General features: G+C 31.8%; 2 protein-coding genes across 2 annotated transcripts; both read right to left on the bottom strand.

Annotated features, from left to right (window-relative positions):
• Nucleotides 1-1,697: 1,697 nt before the first annotated feature.
• Nucleotides 1,698-3,695, bottom strand: LOC140961027 (putative homeobox-leucine zipper protein ATHB-51). Its single transcript, XM_073419352.1, has 3 exons — nt 3,376-3,695; nt 2,687-3,036; nt 1,698-2,127 (listed from the first exon to the last, which is right to left on the bottom strand). Exons 1-3 carry the CDS (start codon nt 3,476-3,478, stop codon nt 1,894-1,896), a joined length of 687 nt encoding a protein of 228 aa, XP_073275453.1. The 5' UTR covers nt 3,479-3,695; the 3' UTR covers nt 1,698-1,893.
• Nucleotides 3,696-11,379: 7,684 nt separating this feature from the next.
• On the bottom strand, nt 11,380-18,533 carry LOC140971194 (pyruvate kinase 1, cytosolic-like). The gene is made up of 16 exons (XM_073433325.1): nt 18,241-18,533; nt 18,019-18,115; nt 17,806-17,903; nt 17,357-17,512; nt 16,421-16,498; nt 15,739-15,870; nt 15,288-15,368; nt 15,103-15,174; nt 14,919-15,008; nt 13,751-13,895; nt 13,500-13,588; nt 12,751-12,846; nt 12,570-12,637; nt 12,376-12,475; nt 12,014-12,073; nt 11,380-11,766 (listed from the first exon to the last, which is right to left on the bottom strand). Exons 1-16 carry the CDS (start codon nt 18,307-18,309, stop codon nt 11,614-11,616), a joined length of 1,584 nt encoding a protein of 527 aa, XP_073289426.1. The 5' UTR covers nt 18,310-18,533; the 3' UTR covers nt 11,380-11,613.
• Nucleotides 18,534-18,677: the final 144 nt, after the last annotated feature.

Genomic DNA, 18,677 nt, shown 5'->3' with positions numbered 1-18,677 from the left:
CCACGAGGTACAAACTTCCCTAGATAATTAAGCAATGCATGTATAATAAATATTGGAAATTATTATATTTAAATGTGGGAATAGATAGGACTTAGTATAGTGATTAAGAGGCATGTGGGAGGCGCCGATGCCTAATTTGTTCTTCAAATTTAGCCACTTTAATTTTCATAGAGGGGCATCTCATCGTCCGTACAACCCCATATTCATCATTGTGAAATTAAAATTTATATTTTATTTGCAATTAATTTTCCTACTGAAAAGTGTATATTTAGTATAAAGATTAAAGGGTATTATTTAAAACTTAATAACATGTGCTCCCAACCGATATATGAAAAAATATTATTTTTTATGTCAAAAATATTATTTTTCAATCTAAATATAGACGGGTCAATCAGTCCAATGAAAATAAATCCGTGAGACCGTTTCATAGTAGACATACTCTAACATGTGAAGCAAGAGGATTTTTGGCGCTGTTTTCTTTTCATTTTTTTGATCTAAATAACCTTACTTTTTTTAAAAAAATTCCATTGATACATTAAAAGAGAAAATATTATCACTTATTTTTCAAACTTATTTAAAATAAAATAACCTGTTTTCCATTCATTTTTAATAGATACATATTTTAGTAATAATTTTTTCTTTATTTTAGTATCATGAGCCGAACATATATATTATATCATGGCATATGAAGTCAAACTTTATCCCCTATTTGAAGCACAATGCAAAATTTTGTTGCTAGCAGATTTTTGAAAAAAATTTATTGGTTGATTCGTTAGATAAATCACCAAAAATATAAAAACAAATATTGTGTTTGCCTTGAAATATTTAATCTTTTCGATTACCCAAAATAAAGACGTTGAAGTTTCCATCTCTAGACTGTAGCAGTGAACTAAAAATTAAATTTCAATTTATGCAAGTTTTTAATGATTGGAATTTCTTGATAAATGCCTATAAATGTCCATAAATAAGATAAAGAGTACACGCTATTGAGGAAAGTGCTATCTAACCAAATATAGATAAAAATCAATTTAAAAAAAACGACAATGATTTTAATCTATTAAAGCGGATCGGAGAAGTAAACACAATTAATTAGACCTTGTTTTAATTTGTAAATTAAATTTGTGGCTCATCTAAAATTCCCAATGTCTCAATATTTAAGGGGGTGTATTTGTTGCAGAGATTTTCTGATTTTTTTTTAAATAACATACTTTCGTGGAGTTTATAGATTTCTACTGACTTTTGCAGAATCTCACAGATCTTTAGATTCATTTTTTTATGACTTTTATTGACATTTGTAAACTTTTTCATAGAACCCTATGGATTTTATAATTTATTATTATGGTTTTTTTTAAAATTTATTTGAACTAACAACTGAACGTGAATAATTTTTACTTATTTCAAATATTTCTCTCTATCAATATAATATTTTTTATATATTGATTTTACGAAAGACAAAAAATAAGTCAGTGCTAAATTTATTGCAATTAAACTTCAATTATTCAAGTCAATTCAACATGTTTTTTTAAATAATTAATATTTTTAAAAAAATACATAATAATAATTTTTAATATTAATAAATAATCAAACTGAAAATAATTTCATTCGTTTTAAATAAATTTTGTATAAAAAAATATATAATTNCTAAACAATAATTATGAAATATAATTATATTAGTTGACATTAAAGTAAAACGAACACCCTACATGAAAACCAAACAAACATCTCACTTATCTCAAAACTAGTTAAAAATTTCTAAGTCTCTCAAGATCAAGAACCTTAATCTCATATTATATATGTTTCTTAAGTTCCAATAAACCCTATCTAAAACTAGATTAACCACTTTAATCCTATAATTAAGATTAGACTAGACATGACAATTATCCTTAGTTAATTTCAAGAACATGAAGGCATATCGGCCCAGTATGCAGCACTCATCATAACTGGATTATAGTCATCCACATTTAAAGCATAGCTGCATTCTGGGATTTGGTTAATGTTACCACGGGACTTTTCGGAACTGGGAATCGATGTGCTCTCGACAGTTTCGTCCCCGGAAATTTCTGTGTAGGCTGTGGAGACTTGCTTCTTAGCCACTTGATCCTTTAGCATTGCCCTCAGGGAGAAGACCTTGATACAAAAGTTCAAATATTGAGCAAAATTAGTTAATTTCGAATAATTTATGCATACATGGTGTAAATGGAAAGTAGTTAATTTCTAATAATTTATTCATGTATATTGAATACATGGCGTAAATGATTAATGTATATGCCTTACTATTTAATGAAGGAAAAGAAATATGAGAGAAAAGTAGGACAAGAATTTAAACCACAAAGAGTGAAATTTATTTTTAGGATAAATTAGAGTTTTGAAGTGACGATCAATCACATGAACAAATGAAAATGAATTCGATGACAACCCACTTTTCTATTTTATCAATTTTAAAGAGAAATTATAAAAATATACAATTTTGTATTAAAAATATATATTTCTGTGCTATATTTTCAAGAATTTTCAGGAGCACGAGATTCAATAATTCTTAAACTCATGGTATTTTCTATAACCCCAGTATCCAAAGTAATATATAATGTACTAAAATAATAAGAATTTTTTTTAGTTTGATTAAAAAAGCGCATACATTTTGATACTTTTCTTAGCATATTTGTGTGAAATTTAATGAATTAATTACCTCTTGTTGAAGCTTTTGTTTCTCCCCGGTAAGATTATCGAATTCTTGTTTAAGCGAATCGTACAGTCGCTCGAGCTGCTTGCCCTTCCAGCGAGCCCTTCTGTTCTGGAACCACACAGCAATTTGTCGAGGTTGCAGCCCCAGTTCCTTAGCCAGCTTCATTTTCCTGTCAGGGTCCAACTTAATCTCTTCCTGGAAACTATTCTCAAGCGAATCCAACTGGTCCGTGCTCAATCTTCTCTTCTTCGGATCTTGCCCGTAGTTACTGTTGACGTTGCTCTTACTGTCTATCAATTCCGGAAGCATCGCATGTTGCGTTGCCTGCATCGACTGCTGCTTCATTTCTAGACCTAGAAAGATTCGAAAATAGGATTTTTGTTACAGAAACATATGGAGGCCACAGCCCTTGCTAGCTTCAATAATTTCATATAAGTACTCTTTATGTCATTGATGAAAAACAAACCCTTTTTCACACTCCTTGAAGGTCTCAGTTTCTCAAATGAAACAAGTTAAATTTTTTAAATATGATTTTTCTGAAAATACTAATTTATTCTTTCTAAACCTTTTGAGCTGTTCCCAGTGAAATCCATCTCACCCTCTTAAGTACTACTCATGCAAGAACACATAAAGACAACACAAAATGCTGCATATGTAACTTTTTTTGATAAGTCAAATCTGAAACAACAAACCTGCAGGATAATGATCGCAGTTGTAGCTGTAGAGGAAGCTGAAAGAGCTCGGATCGGGAACTCGAGGAACGAAAGGCACCCGAAAATTTCCGTTCCAATCCATTTCCAAACCTTTTTTCAATACCAACAACAAAAACCTTTTTCTACAAAATATGTCAACTTTTGGACCTGTAATATTGCAGACAAAGAAAAAGGATAAAATTTTAGTATCCTTTTAGTGCGACAAAATGAGAATAAGAAGACGCGAGTGAATATGCTTTGGGAGGGACCAAGACAGAAACATGAGAATGCTTCACACAAAAGAAAGAAAGGGAAAAGGCTTTTTGTAAGGGCGCACTGCATGCCTCTAACTTTGATGCAACCAATATATACTGGCAGTGCTGTGTATTCTCAGTATGTGTGAGAGATTAAGAGAATTATAAGTTATACTTTATAAAGAAATTAACGTGATGTTTTCACTTATTTTAAATGATTTTTTAAAAAAAATTAAAATTTATGGTTATTTTAGAAATATTAGTTTTTATGTTTATAGAAATTTCTTTCTCTAGCTATATGCCTATATCGATCGACTTCTGTAATCCTTGTTTTATATATATCTATATTAAGAAAAAAAATTGAATATTTCACGTAGTTGGATTATATTAATTTTGGTCATTCAATTGATTAATTAAAATTTGATCTTGATACATTAAATTGGGTTTTTTTTCCCTTCACTTACTCTCATTTTTGGCAATTCAACAATATCCGATGTTGTTTCAGCATCATTTAACGCTTTGTTATTATTCTGACAAAAATCAAATTAATTGTGAAAAAATAATATATTATATCAATACCAAATTTTAAATAATTAGAGGATTAAAATAAAGGAATGGTTTTTTTTTAATATATATTGATTAGTATGTCACTGGTCATCACTTTTCGTATATTATGGATATAAAAATATATAATCACTCTCTCAACTTCCACTTATCTTGCACCAATGCTCAGTTTTTTTAACTCGTAATCTCGTATCACTTGTATTGATAAAGAGTGATCATAGATACAATATTAACCAATCAATTGCAAGAAGGAAAATCCTCGTTCAACCAACAGAAAGATGTAGGAGATGAAATAACAAAATTGTGTTATTGAGTAAGCAACTAGATTTGCCGAGCGCTAATATGCTTGAAGTCGACTATCATCGGCTCCACGAGTAGATTTTTAATCTCCTGAGCACATGCACCAATATATCACAATAATTTGATGGTTCCATGACTGCATGCACGGCCATATGTGAGTCAGAAAAAACCTGAACACGGTGAAATCCTCACTCATGAACCATCTGTACCCATATCTTAAGAGCCATAAGTTCTGCGTACACCACAGAGATTAATGGTTTCAGTATCATGTTACCAAACGCCAGCACTAGATTCCAATCTTGATTTCAGATTACACCAACAACACCACAGACATTTAGTTGATCATTAAGGGCCGCATCCACATCAAGTCGGAGGTGACCAATATGTGGTGGCTTACAGATCTTAGGCGAGCCAGTTGCAGTCCCGTGTTTATCGATTTGAACATCACTCAGGGCTGCCAATACTCCTCAATATATCGGTTATCACATTGCTTCGGCAAAGAATTGCGATTATCTTGGGCGCAGTGTATGACTTGAAGCCAACTACTCCAAGCACTCCAAGTCCGGCAAGCAAATCTTTCGAACTCAGTTTTGCTTATCTGGTTCATCATCCATAGGCAAATATCCGTAGTAGAACGCTCTGGAACTTGTTTTAGCACTTTCTTGAACACCTCTCACTTCCAAAAACCCTGAATTACTGGACAGAAGAATAAAGCGTGGCTCCTAGTGCACTCGATAACTGACGCATATAAACTGTAACTATTTGGTCCTCTAACTCATCTGCTGCATTGACAACGTTTTTGCTTTCTCACGCCTCTTCCTCCATATTTGAAACTATATAATTTGAGTTTAACTCAAACATGTTCAGTTTTTTTTGAGCCAAATTCGAATCATATTATTTTGTTTAATAATTCGAGTTTTAATATTTTATTAATATTATTATATATTAAATCATGCTTAGCCGATGAGTACTTATACTTCAATCTTGTATTACTTTTTAAAGAATTATATACTCCATAGGCAAAATATTCTTTTTTTTCTTTCGTTTGTGTTATGATATTTATCAACGGTATAAAAGGACTGTATTTTGTCCTAATTTTTTTTAAAAAAAAAATATTACTTTATCTATTTCATACAAATTCTTGCATGGAAGAGGATTATCACAAGAATTAGGATATTTTCCTAAATTCAACAGTAAGAAAAAAAATGTGTCGAGACAAGGACAAAATTTATATTAGGGTTTATGCACTTTTAACGATCTGTTGCATGCTTAAAGGACAAAAATATGAGACAAGTTATGTCTTTTTTTTCATGCTCCGGGATCTGCACGACTGCATATAACAAATGCTAAAGTATTTGTTATCGTTTTACGAAATGATTAATTTAAGTAGTATATAAGTTAATTGTAACTCATTATAAACTTCTAATTTTATCCGTGTGGGATGGGGTATCACACCTTTAGAATTTTCTTTACTATACTATTAAAAATAACACAACGTGGATTTTTCTGCATATTTTGTCAATATTTGTGATAAGATCTTTAAATTTTTCGGGGCGATTATAAAATTAAAATCATAAAATTTGAGGAAAACCAGCCAACTAATTAATCCAAATTCAACCACGAGGTACAAACTTCCCTAGATAATTAAGCAATGCATGTATAATAAATATTGGAAATTATTATATTTAAATGTGGGAATAGATAGGACTTAGTATAGTGATTAAGAGGCATGTGGGAGGCGCCGATGCCTAATTTGTTCTTCAAATTTAGCCACTTTAATTTTCATAGAGGGGCATCTCATCGTCCGTACAACCCCATATTCATCATTGTGAAATTAAAATTTATATTTTATTTGCAATTAATTTTCCTACTGAAAAGTGTATATTTAGTATAAAGATTAAAGGGTATTATTTAAAACTTAATAACATGTGCTCCCAACCGATATATGAAAAAATATTATTTTTTATGTCAAAAATATTATTTTTCAATCTAAATATAGACGGGTCAATCAGTCCAATGAAAATAAATCCGTGAGACCGTTTCATAGTAGACATACTCTAACATGTGAAGCAAGAGGATTTTTGGCGCTGTTTTCTTTTCATTTTTTTGATCTAAATAACCTTACTTTTTTTAAAAAAATTCCATTGATACATTAAAAGAGAAAATATTATCACTTATTTTTCAAACTTATTTAAAATAAAATAACCTGTTTTCCATTCATTTTTAATAGATACATATTTTAGTAATAATTTTTTCTTTATTTTAGTATCATGAGCCGAACATATATATTATATCATGGCATATGAAGTCAAACTTTATCCCCTATTTGAAGCACAATGCAAAATTTTGTTGCTAGCAGATTTTTGAAAAAAATTTATTGGTTGATTCGTTAGATAAATCACCAAAAATATAAAAACAAATATTGTGTTTGCCTTGAAATATTTAATCTTTTCGATTACCCAAAATAAAGACGTTGAAGTTTCCATCTCTAGACTGTAGCAGTGAACTAAAAATTAAATTTCAATTTATGCAAGTTTTTAATGATTGGAATTTCTTGATAAATGCCTATAAATGTCCATAAATAAGATAAAGAGTACACGCTATTGAGGAAAGTGCTATCTAACCAAATATAGATAAAAATCAATTTAAAAAAAACGACAATGATTTTAATCTATTAAAGCGGATCGGAGAAGTAAACACAATTAATTAGACCTTGTTTTAATTTGTAAATTAAATTTGTGGCTCATCTAAAATTCCCAATGTCTCAATATTTAAGGGGGTGTATTTGTTGCAGAGATTTTCTGATTTTTTTTTAAATAACATACTTTCGTGGAGTTTATAGATTTCTACTGACTTTTGCAGAATCTCACAGATCTTTAGATTCATTTTTTTATGACTTTTATTGACATTTGTAAACTTTTTCATAGAACCCTATGGATTTTATAATTTATTATTATGGTTTTTTTTAAAATTTATTTGAACTAACAACTGAACGTGAATAATTTTTACTTATTTCAAATATTTCTCTCTATCAATATAATATTTTTTATATATTGATTTTACGAAAGACAAAAAATAAGTCAGTGCTAAATTTATTGCAATTAAACTTCAATTATTCAAGTCAATTCAACATGTTTTTTTAAATAATTAATATTTTTAAAAAAATACATAATAATAATTTTTAATATTAATAAATAATCAAACTGAAAATAATTTCATTCGTTTTAAATAAATTTTGTATAAAAAAATATATAATTTTTTTTGACAATATATCAAATAAAAATAATAAACAAGACAATTATTGTACGTGAAAATAAATAATAAGTATGTTAAAATATTTATAGTTAGTGTAAATTTATAAAATTTTAATATATTTAATATATTATAGTTTTTCTTATATATATGTGTGTTGATAAACTTATAAAATTATGTATTAATCACACGCATTTATTTATATAGTTGTGGTACCTTAGACTTTAATTCTTGTACTTAATAGAATTTGATGGAATTATTAAAATTTTATTGATATTTTGAATACATATAGACTTTTATATTGTTTTTAAAAGTCAAGTTTGAGTACCACATGACTTTTTAAAGTTCTACAAAAGTTTACATTGAATACCATTAAATTTTTATAGATTATATAAAAGTCTAGATTGATTACCTTTAGTTTTTTAAACTCTATAAAAGTTATTAAAAATCTAGAACTAATACACCCCCTTTAATCTATGTTTACACTTCTATTACTGCTCATGGTTTTATCTCATGAATTTTTATGAACATTATATATAATTAACACAAGTCTCGCGAATTAATTTTGTGAGACAGATCTTCTATTTGGGTAACTCATGAAAGAAATATTATTTTTTATGTCAAAAGTATTGTTTATTATCGTAAATATGAGACTGGTTGACCCATGTATAGTTACGTTATCTCAAAACGAACTTTTTTGCATGTGTTACCAATTTATCGCACAAATTTGCGGCATTAAGTGATTGAATCACTTCAAATTACTCGTGTTTTACAGTGATACTATGCAACTTCTACATATATCAATACAATGATTAAATTATTTTTTATATTTATTTTAATATATATATATATATATATATATGTGTGTGTGTGTGTGTGTGTATGTCTATTGGTGTTGGTCTGTTTTTATAGGACGTCAAGTTGAAAAGGACTGACAGAGGCTTTGAAAACATATTCATAAATTTTTTAATTTGATTCCTTTGATTAATTTAAATTATTGATAAATAGTAATATATATGTATGTTTAATAACTTTTTTAAAAATAAAAAATAAATGATGGATTTGGAAATGGTTGTTTTTATTTCCTTTTAAATTCGGAAATAAAATCTATATTTTATTCTTTATTACAATTTGCAATCTTTTTGTTAAGGCACAATAATTGCTCCTGATGAGATAATATAGCACATATATTTATCGAATGGAGCATATATAGGCAATATAAAATCGAATGCAAATAACACTATCCGTAAAAAAAGAAAATAACATTATTTGAGATAAACAACACATACAACAATCTGTGGATATGATCGATCCTTGATTTTCATTTATGCGAATACTTCTATCCAGACTCCTAAAATATCTAAAGTTGTAATAATATATATTAGTTTTGATATGTTGCATATCTACCGTGTACACTTATGTGAGCACCGATAAGGTGTCACTCACCTATTAGATGTGATAAAACATAAAAAAATTGTTGATCTAATAGGTGAGTGATACATCATCGGTGCTCACATAAATATACACAGTAAGTGTACAACATATCAAAACTCATACACACACATACGTGTCTGTGTGTTGTAAATGTCCAGCGTAATTTATAAATATCTTACACGTACAATACTACATCACTGTGAGTTATCCATCCATAAATCAAAGCAAAATTAAAAATGTAACCGTTGCACGGTGCAGACATAATGTGCATTAAAGAATGGTGGAAACTGAAATAATAGACGAACAAGTGAGAGTACGTACAAGGTGGGCGGCGGGAGTACCACCGCCACCGCCACCAGCTGCGCAGAGCCTACCGAGATTCATAAATTACGCAGACTTTTACTTAATGTGATCTCATGCATGCAAACTAGCTCCCAACCACCAAGAATATTGGCCTTCCCTCTTTTAAAATTCAACCATTCTGTGGATCACTTCCATTTAAAATTTGAATATATTCAACAAGGATCGTAACTTTAATCAAGTTACAATTTATTTTTATATCTTTTGTGGAGTAATTAATCATGGTAATAGTAATAATAACGATAAATAATCTGAGTATATATATATATATATATCACTTTTATAATTACGTACATATTCTGCATGCTGAAAATTAGTTATTAAAATATTTATGTCGAATTTATCTGTTTGGTGACCAAAGATACTGCTCTTCAAAAACTCGGATTCCTTGTAGTCGTTACTCACTTTTCAAAAATTTAAAAATGAAACAATTTTTTATATAAAAAATATACATTTTATATGTTTTAAATAACACACTCGTTTGTCCCATTTCATCAAATCTGGAGAAATTAAGATTTTGATTTTATGGATGGGAAAACAGTAAAATACATCTTCTATAAGTTTGTCTGATTTGAATTTTTTCCCATCGACCAGTCAAAATTAGATCTTGGTCTATAATTTTGGTTTTTTGGCTTTTAGTCTTTTACTCATGATTGCTTATGTGATATTGGAAAATAATGAAAGTAACTCCGTAAAATTGTTGGAGCAGGTCTTTTGTGAGACGGTCTTACGAATCTTTATCTGTGAGACGGGTCAACTCTAACGATATTCACAATAAAAAACATTACTCTTAACATAAAAAGTAATATTTTTTTTATGGATGATCCAAATAAGAGATCTGTCTCACAAAATACGACCCGTGAGACCGTCTCACACAAATTTTTGTCAAATTGCTTATGTGTATGATGCGAAATGTAATCAAAAACTAAAAAAACCCAAGTTACATTATTTTACCTAATTTTGACTAATCACGATTGCTTACGTGATATCGGAACATTATTTAAAATTAACACCCATAAATATTTAAACACACATAATTAAGAGGCTAAGACAATTTTAATTTTTTGTAATGATTTTTGTTTTAAAAAAATTTAAATGTTAAGATGATCTTGACCATTGATTTACAAATTAAAGATGACTTGCAAAAACTTTAAATCGATATCAAATTAGCTTTCGAAATTAGATGAAACAAAACATGCTAATGTTGCAAAATCGAAATGTAACTTATTTCCTATCAAAAGTCCGAAAAACATTATTTGGGGGTTTTGAAATTACGGTCTAATTTCATTTCCTATTTCCTATTTGAATTTCTTAATTCGTCCCAAGGTGACTTTTTGGAACCGATCGAAGCTATTACATCTTGAATCTAATCGACAGTTAACATTTGATCGGGCTATTACATTTAATATCGCAAGTTACTTAATTTTCTTCATGTTTCCTAGCTTGTAGTTTTAATCCTTCGATTTTATTTCACGATTCTCGTTACATAAAATATTGAATTTAATTCTTCATACTCGTGTTGTGTTGAAAATGTTCTTCCGCCAATCAAGTGTTTCCCAATTTATATCCATATCATAATTGACGGTCCAGAAATTAGATTTTTGTTATTTTTCATCCAAAAAATGGATATCAACATACAAGGCCACCAGATTCACAGTGTACAGTATTAATTTAATACATTTGAATAAGATTTTATAACATTATGGAACAAAATAACGGGTCGGACCCATTCTATTTGTATCCCATTCTTTAATCAGCAATTCAAATGAAATTAGAATTTAAATTATTTGGAATTAAAATCATTACATCTCCAATTTAATGCACTATAACTGAAGGTTACGTAAAAAATTCACTTATATAAAATATATTACTCAAAACATATCATCCTTATTTCATATTCGGCTTCGCAAAGCAACATTACAAGAGGACACTTCTTGAACTATGTAGGAATCAAATCACAATCAAGATTCATGACAATCGCAACTGCATGTATGAGTTCGCGTCGCAAAATTAACAAAAACGAAATATTGCATAACTTACAAAACGATGTTGGTTGATGTGTTTTTTTATTTAATCAATCTACAAGCTCAATTATTTTTACCACAGAAGCATCTCCAACTTTCTGGCAAACGACGACTCGGTCGTGCGACTTGATAACACCAGAGGCTTTTCCATGATCAAGTGCAACCTTCAGAACTGATTCATTGCTTGCATTTGTGGATTCAGCCTGTGCGAGACAAGCGGATAATGAGTTTCCTGATCGACATGCTATACATACGAGACTGAGGTATAAGGGACATTAAATATAATTGAAAGGTATCCGGAAAATGTCCAAGTACAAATTTAATAAAACCGACCGAGAGGAACTTCACAGCAACACACACCACCACAACCACACTCACATTTTCTGACAAATTAGTATGAGTGATATAACTGCAAGCACTGCAAATAGAGGTCAAATACTTAGAACTTACTGGATGACGTGGATCTGCAAGCAAGGGGAAAAGACCTCGTACTAAAAGCGATTGCCTAGCCTGGACAATTAGAAAAGATCACACAGTAATTAGGTGTATATAAATAAAACGATAGCACATGGGTTGCCCTGGAACTAGGGAATAAAAAAAAGAAGTAATTGGCTGCGCAAACTTAGCACAACGGTCTTTCCATATCATATGCACGATCTTCTGAACTGGCTGTTTTACAAGGGAATTCCACAGAAATAATGTTCGAACTAAGCATGTTTTGTGCTATAAAGTTAAGAGGATAATAAATGAGCCATTAAAGAAACATCCTATTATTGTCCATCAAAATGCGTTAGGAGCAAGGAAGGATATACCTCAAACGCACCACTAAAACTCCATCTCAATTGATTTGTCTTGAGCCGAGGGATGACAACAGATAAAACAGGCATTGTCGGCCTATACTTAGCTATCAACCTGCATCCAGGAACACAATATTTGAAGCAAATCCAGAGCGGGTCTATCCAAAGAAATTTCAATGAATATGATAGACACTAAAAGGAGGCATTACCTAGCAGCTCTTCCAGATGAGGTAAAACAAATGATGACAGATGCCTTCACTTTAAGAGCAGCCCGGACCTGAAAATGAAATGCAGTAAGACAAAAGTCCAGTGACAACTTTTCCTATGATTAAATATTATATTTGTACTATTCTTTATTTAATCCATTTGTCACTCTATTTTGCAATATACCGCGGAGGAAGCAATAGATTCCAAGTGGGTCATGGGCTCGCCAACAAATTTTACAGTCTTCTTGAAGTATTGGTCTTGATTGAAAACCTTCTCAGCCTAAAAACAATAACGTAGATGTTGCCGATCAGTAAGAAGCCAACACATGACGCCTAATGACAGAAGCGTGCTCATGATTTCGATGGCATTCAGATAAAATGTAACATAAAGTGAATGAGCCAAACAGAATAGAGGTCAGGCACACATAGGGCCAGACCCACTGCTCTCGCTTACGCCTTACTGGAGAGACAAACTAGGAGATAACTAATAAACTTTTGAAAATAGGAGGCATTTGATGCAGCAAATTACTGATGCCTTTGCATAGTACATTTTCATCCATTGTGCTATTTCCAACAAAGTGTATGTTCGATAAATGGTAGAACAGTTGCCATTTATCGAAGAGTATAATGAATATACCACTAATCAAGTTTAAGAGCTACGGTATCACAAAAAGACATGGTTATTCATGTTTGTTTAATCAAGTTTAAGAGCTACGGTATCACAAAAAGACAGGGTTATTCATGTTTGTTAATGAAAGAATTGAATTCAAGTTGTTCAATTCAGGCATATCCCCAAACCAACGAAAAAGTGAATAAAAAAACAGGAAAAGAACAGAGTTATACCAAACCAAATGTTAGAAGCTTTCCAAATGACTTTCAAACCAACAATAGTATCTCTATTAATAATATCTATAAGAAACTTGATTTTCTAACCTCGGCACATATTCTGCCAACAGTAGAAATTGTTTCAACAGGGTACAACCCACGTAAGGTCTCAGCTCCAAGAAGAATCGCATCACATCCTACAAAATAGCAAGTATCATTCATCTTCAGATTGCTGATGGCTTCAGGCCGAAAGATAAACAAAGAACTATACCCATGAATCAGAAATGTTCACATCGCAAACTGGTTTTAGAGCACTATCATAAAACATTTCCTTCCAAGAGTTTAGGATGGTGAATTACCATCCAAAACAGCATTAGCAACATCAGTTGCTTCAGCACGAGTAGGCCTCAAATTGTCGGTCATACTATCAACAACACGAGTTACCACTGCTGGCTTTCCTGCCATGTTACATTTATAAACGGCAGATTTCTGAAACAAGAACACCTGCAAATACAGAAGAAAGCACACTCGGAATTATTCTAAACTGGCATATTGAATGGTTTTCCAATTTGACTGGAAGAGGCACGTAATGGGGCTAAAAATTGTATGTTTGTGATTTTAGGGCCAATACTAGCCTTCCTACTCAAGGTATGTTAGTGGTTGCAGTTGAAGTTAGTGCGATCGGAAACTTCGTGATAATGGTTTAAATCCTCTACTTTGCTCTGTTTTGGTTTTAGTGTCTATAATAAAGAAAGAGACCATAAAGTTCTATAATCATTTCATATGGTTACGAATACAAGGGTGATACCAACAATATGGATACCAAACAATCTCCCAAATGAGAATACAACTTACACTGGAAACAGGGATTCAAAAGTAACCAAAGTAATTCAGGAAATAGAGATATTTGTAAATGCAGATTACATACATGAAAGAAGTCACATGCTAATGTGAGGGAATATTTGATGGTTTTATATGTATAAACCGCCATAACGATTGAGTTAAAATGTTGCACATCAACGTCAAAGACGAAATAAAATCCACTAATATTTTCCTTCTTGAGCGACAACCATGCACTAGCAACAGAGGCACCCAAACAAACTATATATATATATATATATAAAGAAAATCTAAGCATCTTTAAAAAAAATGCCAAAATCTAAGCATCTTTAAAAAAAATGCCACGGAGAGTCGAAAAGACATAATAAAAAAGTGAGGAGCCATACAGATTCCATGTCTGAAGACTACAGTTTGGGTCTCAGCTGAGAATACTGCTACCTCAAATAAAATTCAAGACAGATTTAATTGAACAATGAGAGATTCTGTGAAGATATTAAATTATTAATCAAAACACACGGAATTTTTCTCTTGTCAGATCAGACCATCTATTCACCAGTTAAAACTTTCATTACAAACCATTTCACCACCTAGATGACTGAGAAGCAACTATGATACATGGAAAAGTTACTTCACATTGAAGCTGCTTGTAAAAGCTTTTAAACTCTACTGATAAAGACATCATCTTACTTTCTCAGGTGGGAGATCTATGCCAAGGTTTCCACGAGAAAGTATAATGCCGTCTGCCTCCTGTAGGATCTCATCGAAATGGGTTAAACCCTGCAAATATGGGTGAGTAAAGGAAGTAAGTTGCTAAAGTGGAAGAAGATTCATGTACAACGTACTAACTTTCTAGCAAGACAGTGAAACTCACCTCCACATTCTCAATTTTAGCAAATATCTGAGTCTGGCTTAGATCACCAAGCTTGGATAAAAAATCACGGGCCTGTGTGCAGTAAAATTTTCCTTAACTAGGTATTCAGTTGAGTCAGCAAATACAAAAAGATGTTTTCACAATGCAAAGCAATCAAAAGCTTTCATTCCATCTTTAATTTTTACCTCACGAACATCCTCTGCATGACGCGTATAAGACAATGATAGAAAATCTATTTTATTCTGAACGCCCCATGAGCTGATAACCTGGAGAAAACGCAAAAATTGAAGTAGTAAGTTCTGTCACTAAAAGGGAATATAGATATCATTTGCGCTCTTAAAAAGCACTGAATCTATGATAGAATGACGGATGAGAACTCCATATGGGTATAGAGAGCAAGCAATGGACATGAAGGATGAACAACAAACATCTATGGCCTGATTCATGAGAAGATCAAAGCAAATTCATTAACTCTTTGCATCAACTATTATTTTCTCAGTTTTTGTCGATTCACACTTTCTTTTACCATTGGAACCCAATAGTGAAACCCAAAAACCAACATTCAAAATATAAATCTCGCTGACAGATGAGGCAAAAGCACTAGAAATATGCACTGAACATATTGCCATCACTCACCTTCTTGTCCTCATCTGTTAGAGTAGGCAGATCTATGTGAATCTGAGAAGCATGCAAAGTAAATAATGATCCAGCCAAGGTTGCAGAATTCTTGATCACACAAACCACATTATCACCTTGTATTTCATCAACCTGCCATGAAATCACACATTATCAAGAATGAAAGGACTGAAACAAATAAATAATAGATTATTCCCAGGCTACCAAAGCTGAAGGATTTTTTTAGTCGGTCAAAGTGCACTCGCAATTTCATTTAAAGTGACATTTTAATAAATTACAGGCAGATAAATTGATTCCAAAAACGTAACCGATTTGGGAACCAATGCTGTTAAGCGAAAATGACAGAAAACCACATATGTAGAGGGTAAACTAACATCATCAAACACAAAACATCATTTACACAAAGAACTTAAGATGCCCAATATGGTAATTAAAAAGATGCGAAGGTAGTAGAAACATAATACATTGCACTAACTTTCCTGTTTGCCAAAGAAAATGGTCTGACAAAAAGAAGAGAAACCATTCACAAGCAGTGAGATGGATTGCAGAAGCAGAAACCTGTTCACTTTTTTCGTTCCAGTAGAAGAGTTAGGAGATTCTCTTAGAAAAATAAGGAATTTCAGGAAGTTCCAAATGAAAAATATAAATCAGAAGATTATTGAGTTCAAAATTCCGTTTGTACCTCCAGCCACACAGAAGTGGTTTCACTTCCTGTAAATAGGTATTGGCCCATAAAAATGGTGTCTCCCTTTTTTACAGCCTGCATATATCAAGAGGGAAACGCCACTTAGTGTACATACTACAGGCATTTGATAGGAAAATATGCCTCAGCCTCCACATGAAATACTACGCCCTTTTTATGTGCATCCACCATCAGTTAATCATTTGTCAAAAGTGAATTTTGTTTCCAAAATACCTAACATATGTGAATCTTTGAATCCCAATAACTACCATAATACAAAATTTTAGCATGTAATATATGCTGAAAATAATATGAATTATTTTCTTTAAAACTTCATGAAGAGGTCTAAATAACAAAGTTCTTTATTTAGGGATGCTCTCTCTTTATGGAGGTATGCTCTATATGAAAGCTATCCAATACTACTTCGCCTAGTTTTGTACATTTTCATGTAAAAATTACTAATTTAACTAACTTTTAACCGAGATAAAATTTTCAACCACTTATAGCAACTGCCTACAAAGCTACGACTTTTAAGAAAATCTTTGAGATGCTCTAATACTTTCATCTTTTTACTCTCCTTTACTAGGGATCAACAAATTGTATGCCTAGGGTGTGCACTTTAGCCTACAACTTTTGAAAAGAACTCCCATATCTCTGGATATTGCCAAATAAAAGAATCAACCTTCTTCCTCGTGTTGCGAGTGTAACAGGTTGTGGGGAACTTCAGAGTGCCTAAAAATATATTGACATCTCACACGAGACACCTCTCAAAGATAAAAACTTTCTGGCGAAGTCATTGCCTCACAATGAAATAAGTTAGCTTCTTTGATTCACAATTTTGTATTAAAACAATAGAAAAACAATTTACTGTTTGGAAATGGGAAAAAATATGTATATTAATCTTAACGATTCTGAGGGCAGAAACATGCATCAAACCTTAGGCAGCCCGGCATAACTGATTGGTAAAATTTCAGATGATGCTTCTTGACCTTGATCCGGGGTCAGGAAAACCTTCTCATCTACTTTGAGAGTTATAGCTGACCCACTCCTATTAACAACTTGTAACTCAGGGCCCACTGTATCTAGCATAACCTGACAAATTTAAAAACCAACATGCAGTAAGTTCATTCCAAAGGAGAAATAGAACAATTGCGCTAATCATAAGGGAATTATTGAAAACATCATTAGACAAGACAATTAAGCATTCAACATCCAGCAAGCCAATTACAAAATAAGAAAGAACTCAAGTTTCTTTTACAAAATACAGTAAATAACATATAAAAACATCAGACTCGTCTTTCCCGATTTCCGAAACAAGCGTCTGCTTTCGTTATTTTGCATATGTTATAGAGAAGAAAATTAAACAGCAAAATGAATATACATACAGCACAGAGTTTCTTAGTGCTCTTGATTGCAGACTTCAAATTCTCCAGAGTCTCCTGATGAAATTCCGCATCTCCCCAAGAAAAATCAATTCTGGCAACTGCCAATTTAAAGCAAAACCAAACAATAACAATATAAACAAGAAGGGTAACAGTAAAGCTCCAAGAACCCAATTAAATAACGTAAAACAAAGCTAAGGACTTTGATTCAATTACCAGACATTCCAACTTTAAGACAAGCAGAAATAACCTCTACAGATCGAGAGCGCGGGCCTAACGTCCCCACGATCTTCGTCATTGCTGGGAAGAAACTCTGCAACAGCCAGATCATTCACAGAAACCCAAATCAATCATCCGATACCCGCATGTTTACGAACACAAGTCTGTATAGAACCTTACAACTCCTAAAAAAACAGATAATAAATAAGCAACACTTACCGCTTTGGATGGCTCCAGAATTGTGGCCATCCGAATTGGTTCCTCGAGCAGAAGATGACTGGAATGCATTTTCCCTCAATCTACAAAGAAAAATTGTTTATGGGTTTGTTCCTTCTTCTGCTCTGCTTTGAACAGTGAACACAGGGATTGAGAATAAAATTATAAGTAGAGTAGACGGGTTTCTCTCCCAACCCCTTTTTTGTCCAGATATGCTGATTTGTGATTTAGGTTTTCAACGAGGAATTAGAGTTAGGATATGGAATATCCTCGTGTGCGCTATCACACTTGCTATTTACGCGCGTTAAAACTAAAAATGACCGCTAACTGTTATTGTAACCGTATCTGTTGGTCTTTATATTTACATCGGATAAATTTCGAACTAATCGCGTTATTAAGATAAATCATACTGTACAAATCATACGCGCCATGTTTCATGA

Source organism: Primulina huaijiensis, chromosome 2, assembly GCF_012295235.1.
Source record: "Primulina huaijiensis isolate GDHJ02 chromosome 2, ASM1229523v2, whole genome shotgun sequence".
Classification (NCBI taxonomy): domain Eukaryota; kingdom Viridiplantae; phylum Streptophyta; class Magnoliopsida; order Lamiales; family Gesneriaceae; genus Primulina; species Primulina huaijiensis.
The sequence above is the reverse complement of the archived record's forward strand: the minus strand, read 5'-3'. Positions and strand labels throughout refer to the sequence as shown.

Coding starts and splice junctions, on each gene's coding strand:
- LOC140961027 (XM_073419352.1), bottom strand. CDS start 3,478: ATGGATTGGAACGGAAATTTTCGGGTGCCTTTCGTTCCTCGAGTTCCC. Junction 3,037..3,375: donor CTGCGATCATTATCCTGCAG/GTTTGTTGTTTC, acceptor GAATCTTTCTAG/GTCTAGAAATGAAGCAGCAG. Junction 2,128..2,686: donor AACAAAAGCTTCAACAAGAG/GTAATTAATTCA, acceptor TTTTGTATCAAG/GTCTTCTCCCTGAGGGCAAT.
- LOC140971194 (XM_073433325.1), bottom strand. CDS start 18,309: ATGCATTCCAGTCATCTTCTGCTCGAGGAACCAATTCGGATGGCCACA. Junction 15,175..15,287: donor ATGCAGAGGATGTTCGTGAG/GTAAAAATTAAA, acceptor TACTGCACACAG/GCCCGTGATTTTTTATCCAA. Junction 12,847..13,499: donor TTGGCAGAATATGTGCCGAG/GTTAGAAAATCA, acceptor TATTGTTTTTAG/GCTGAGAAGGTTTTCAATCA.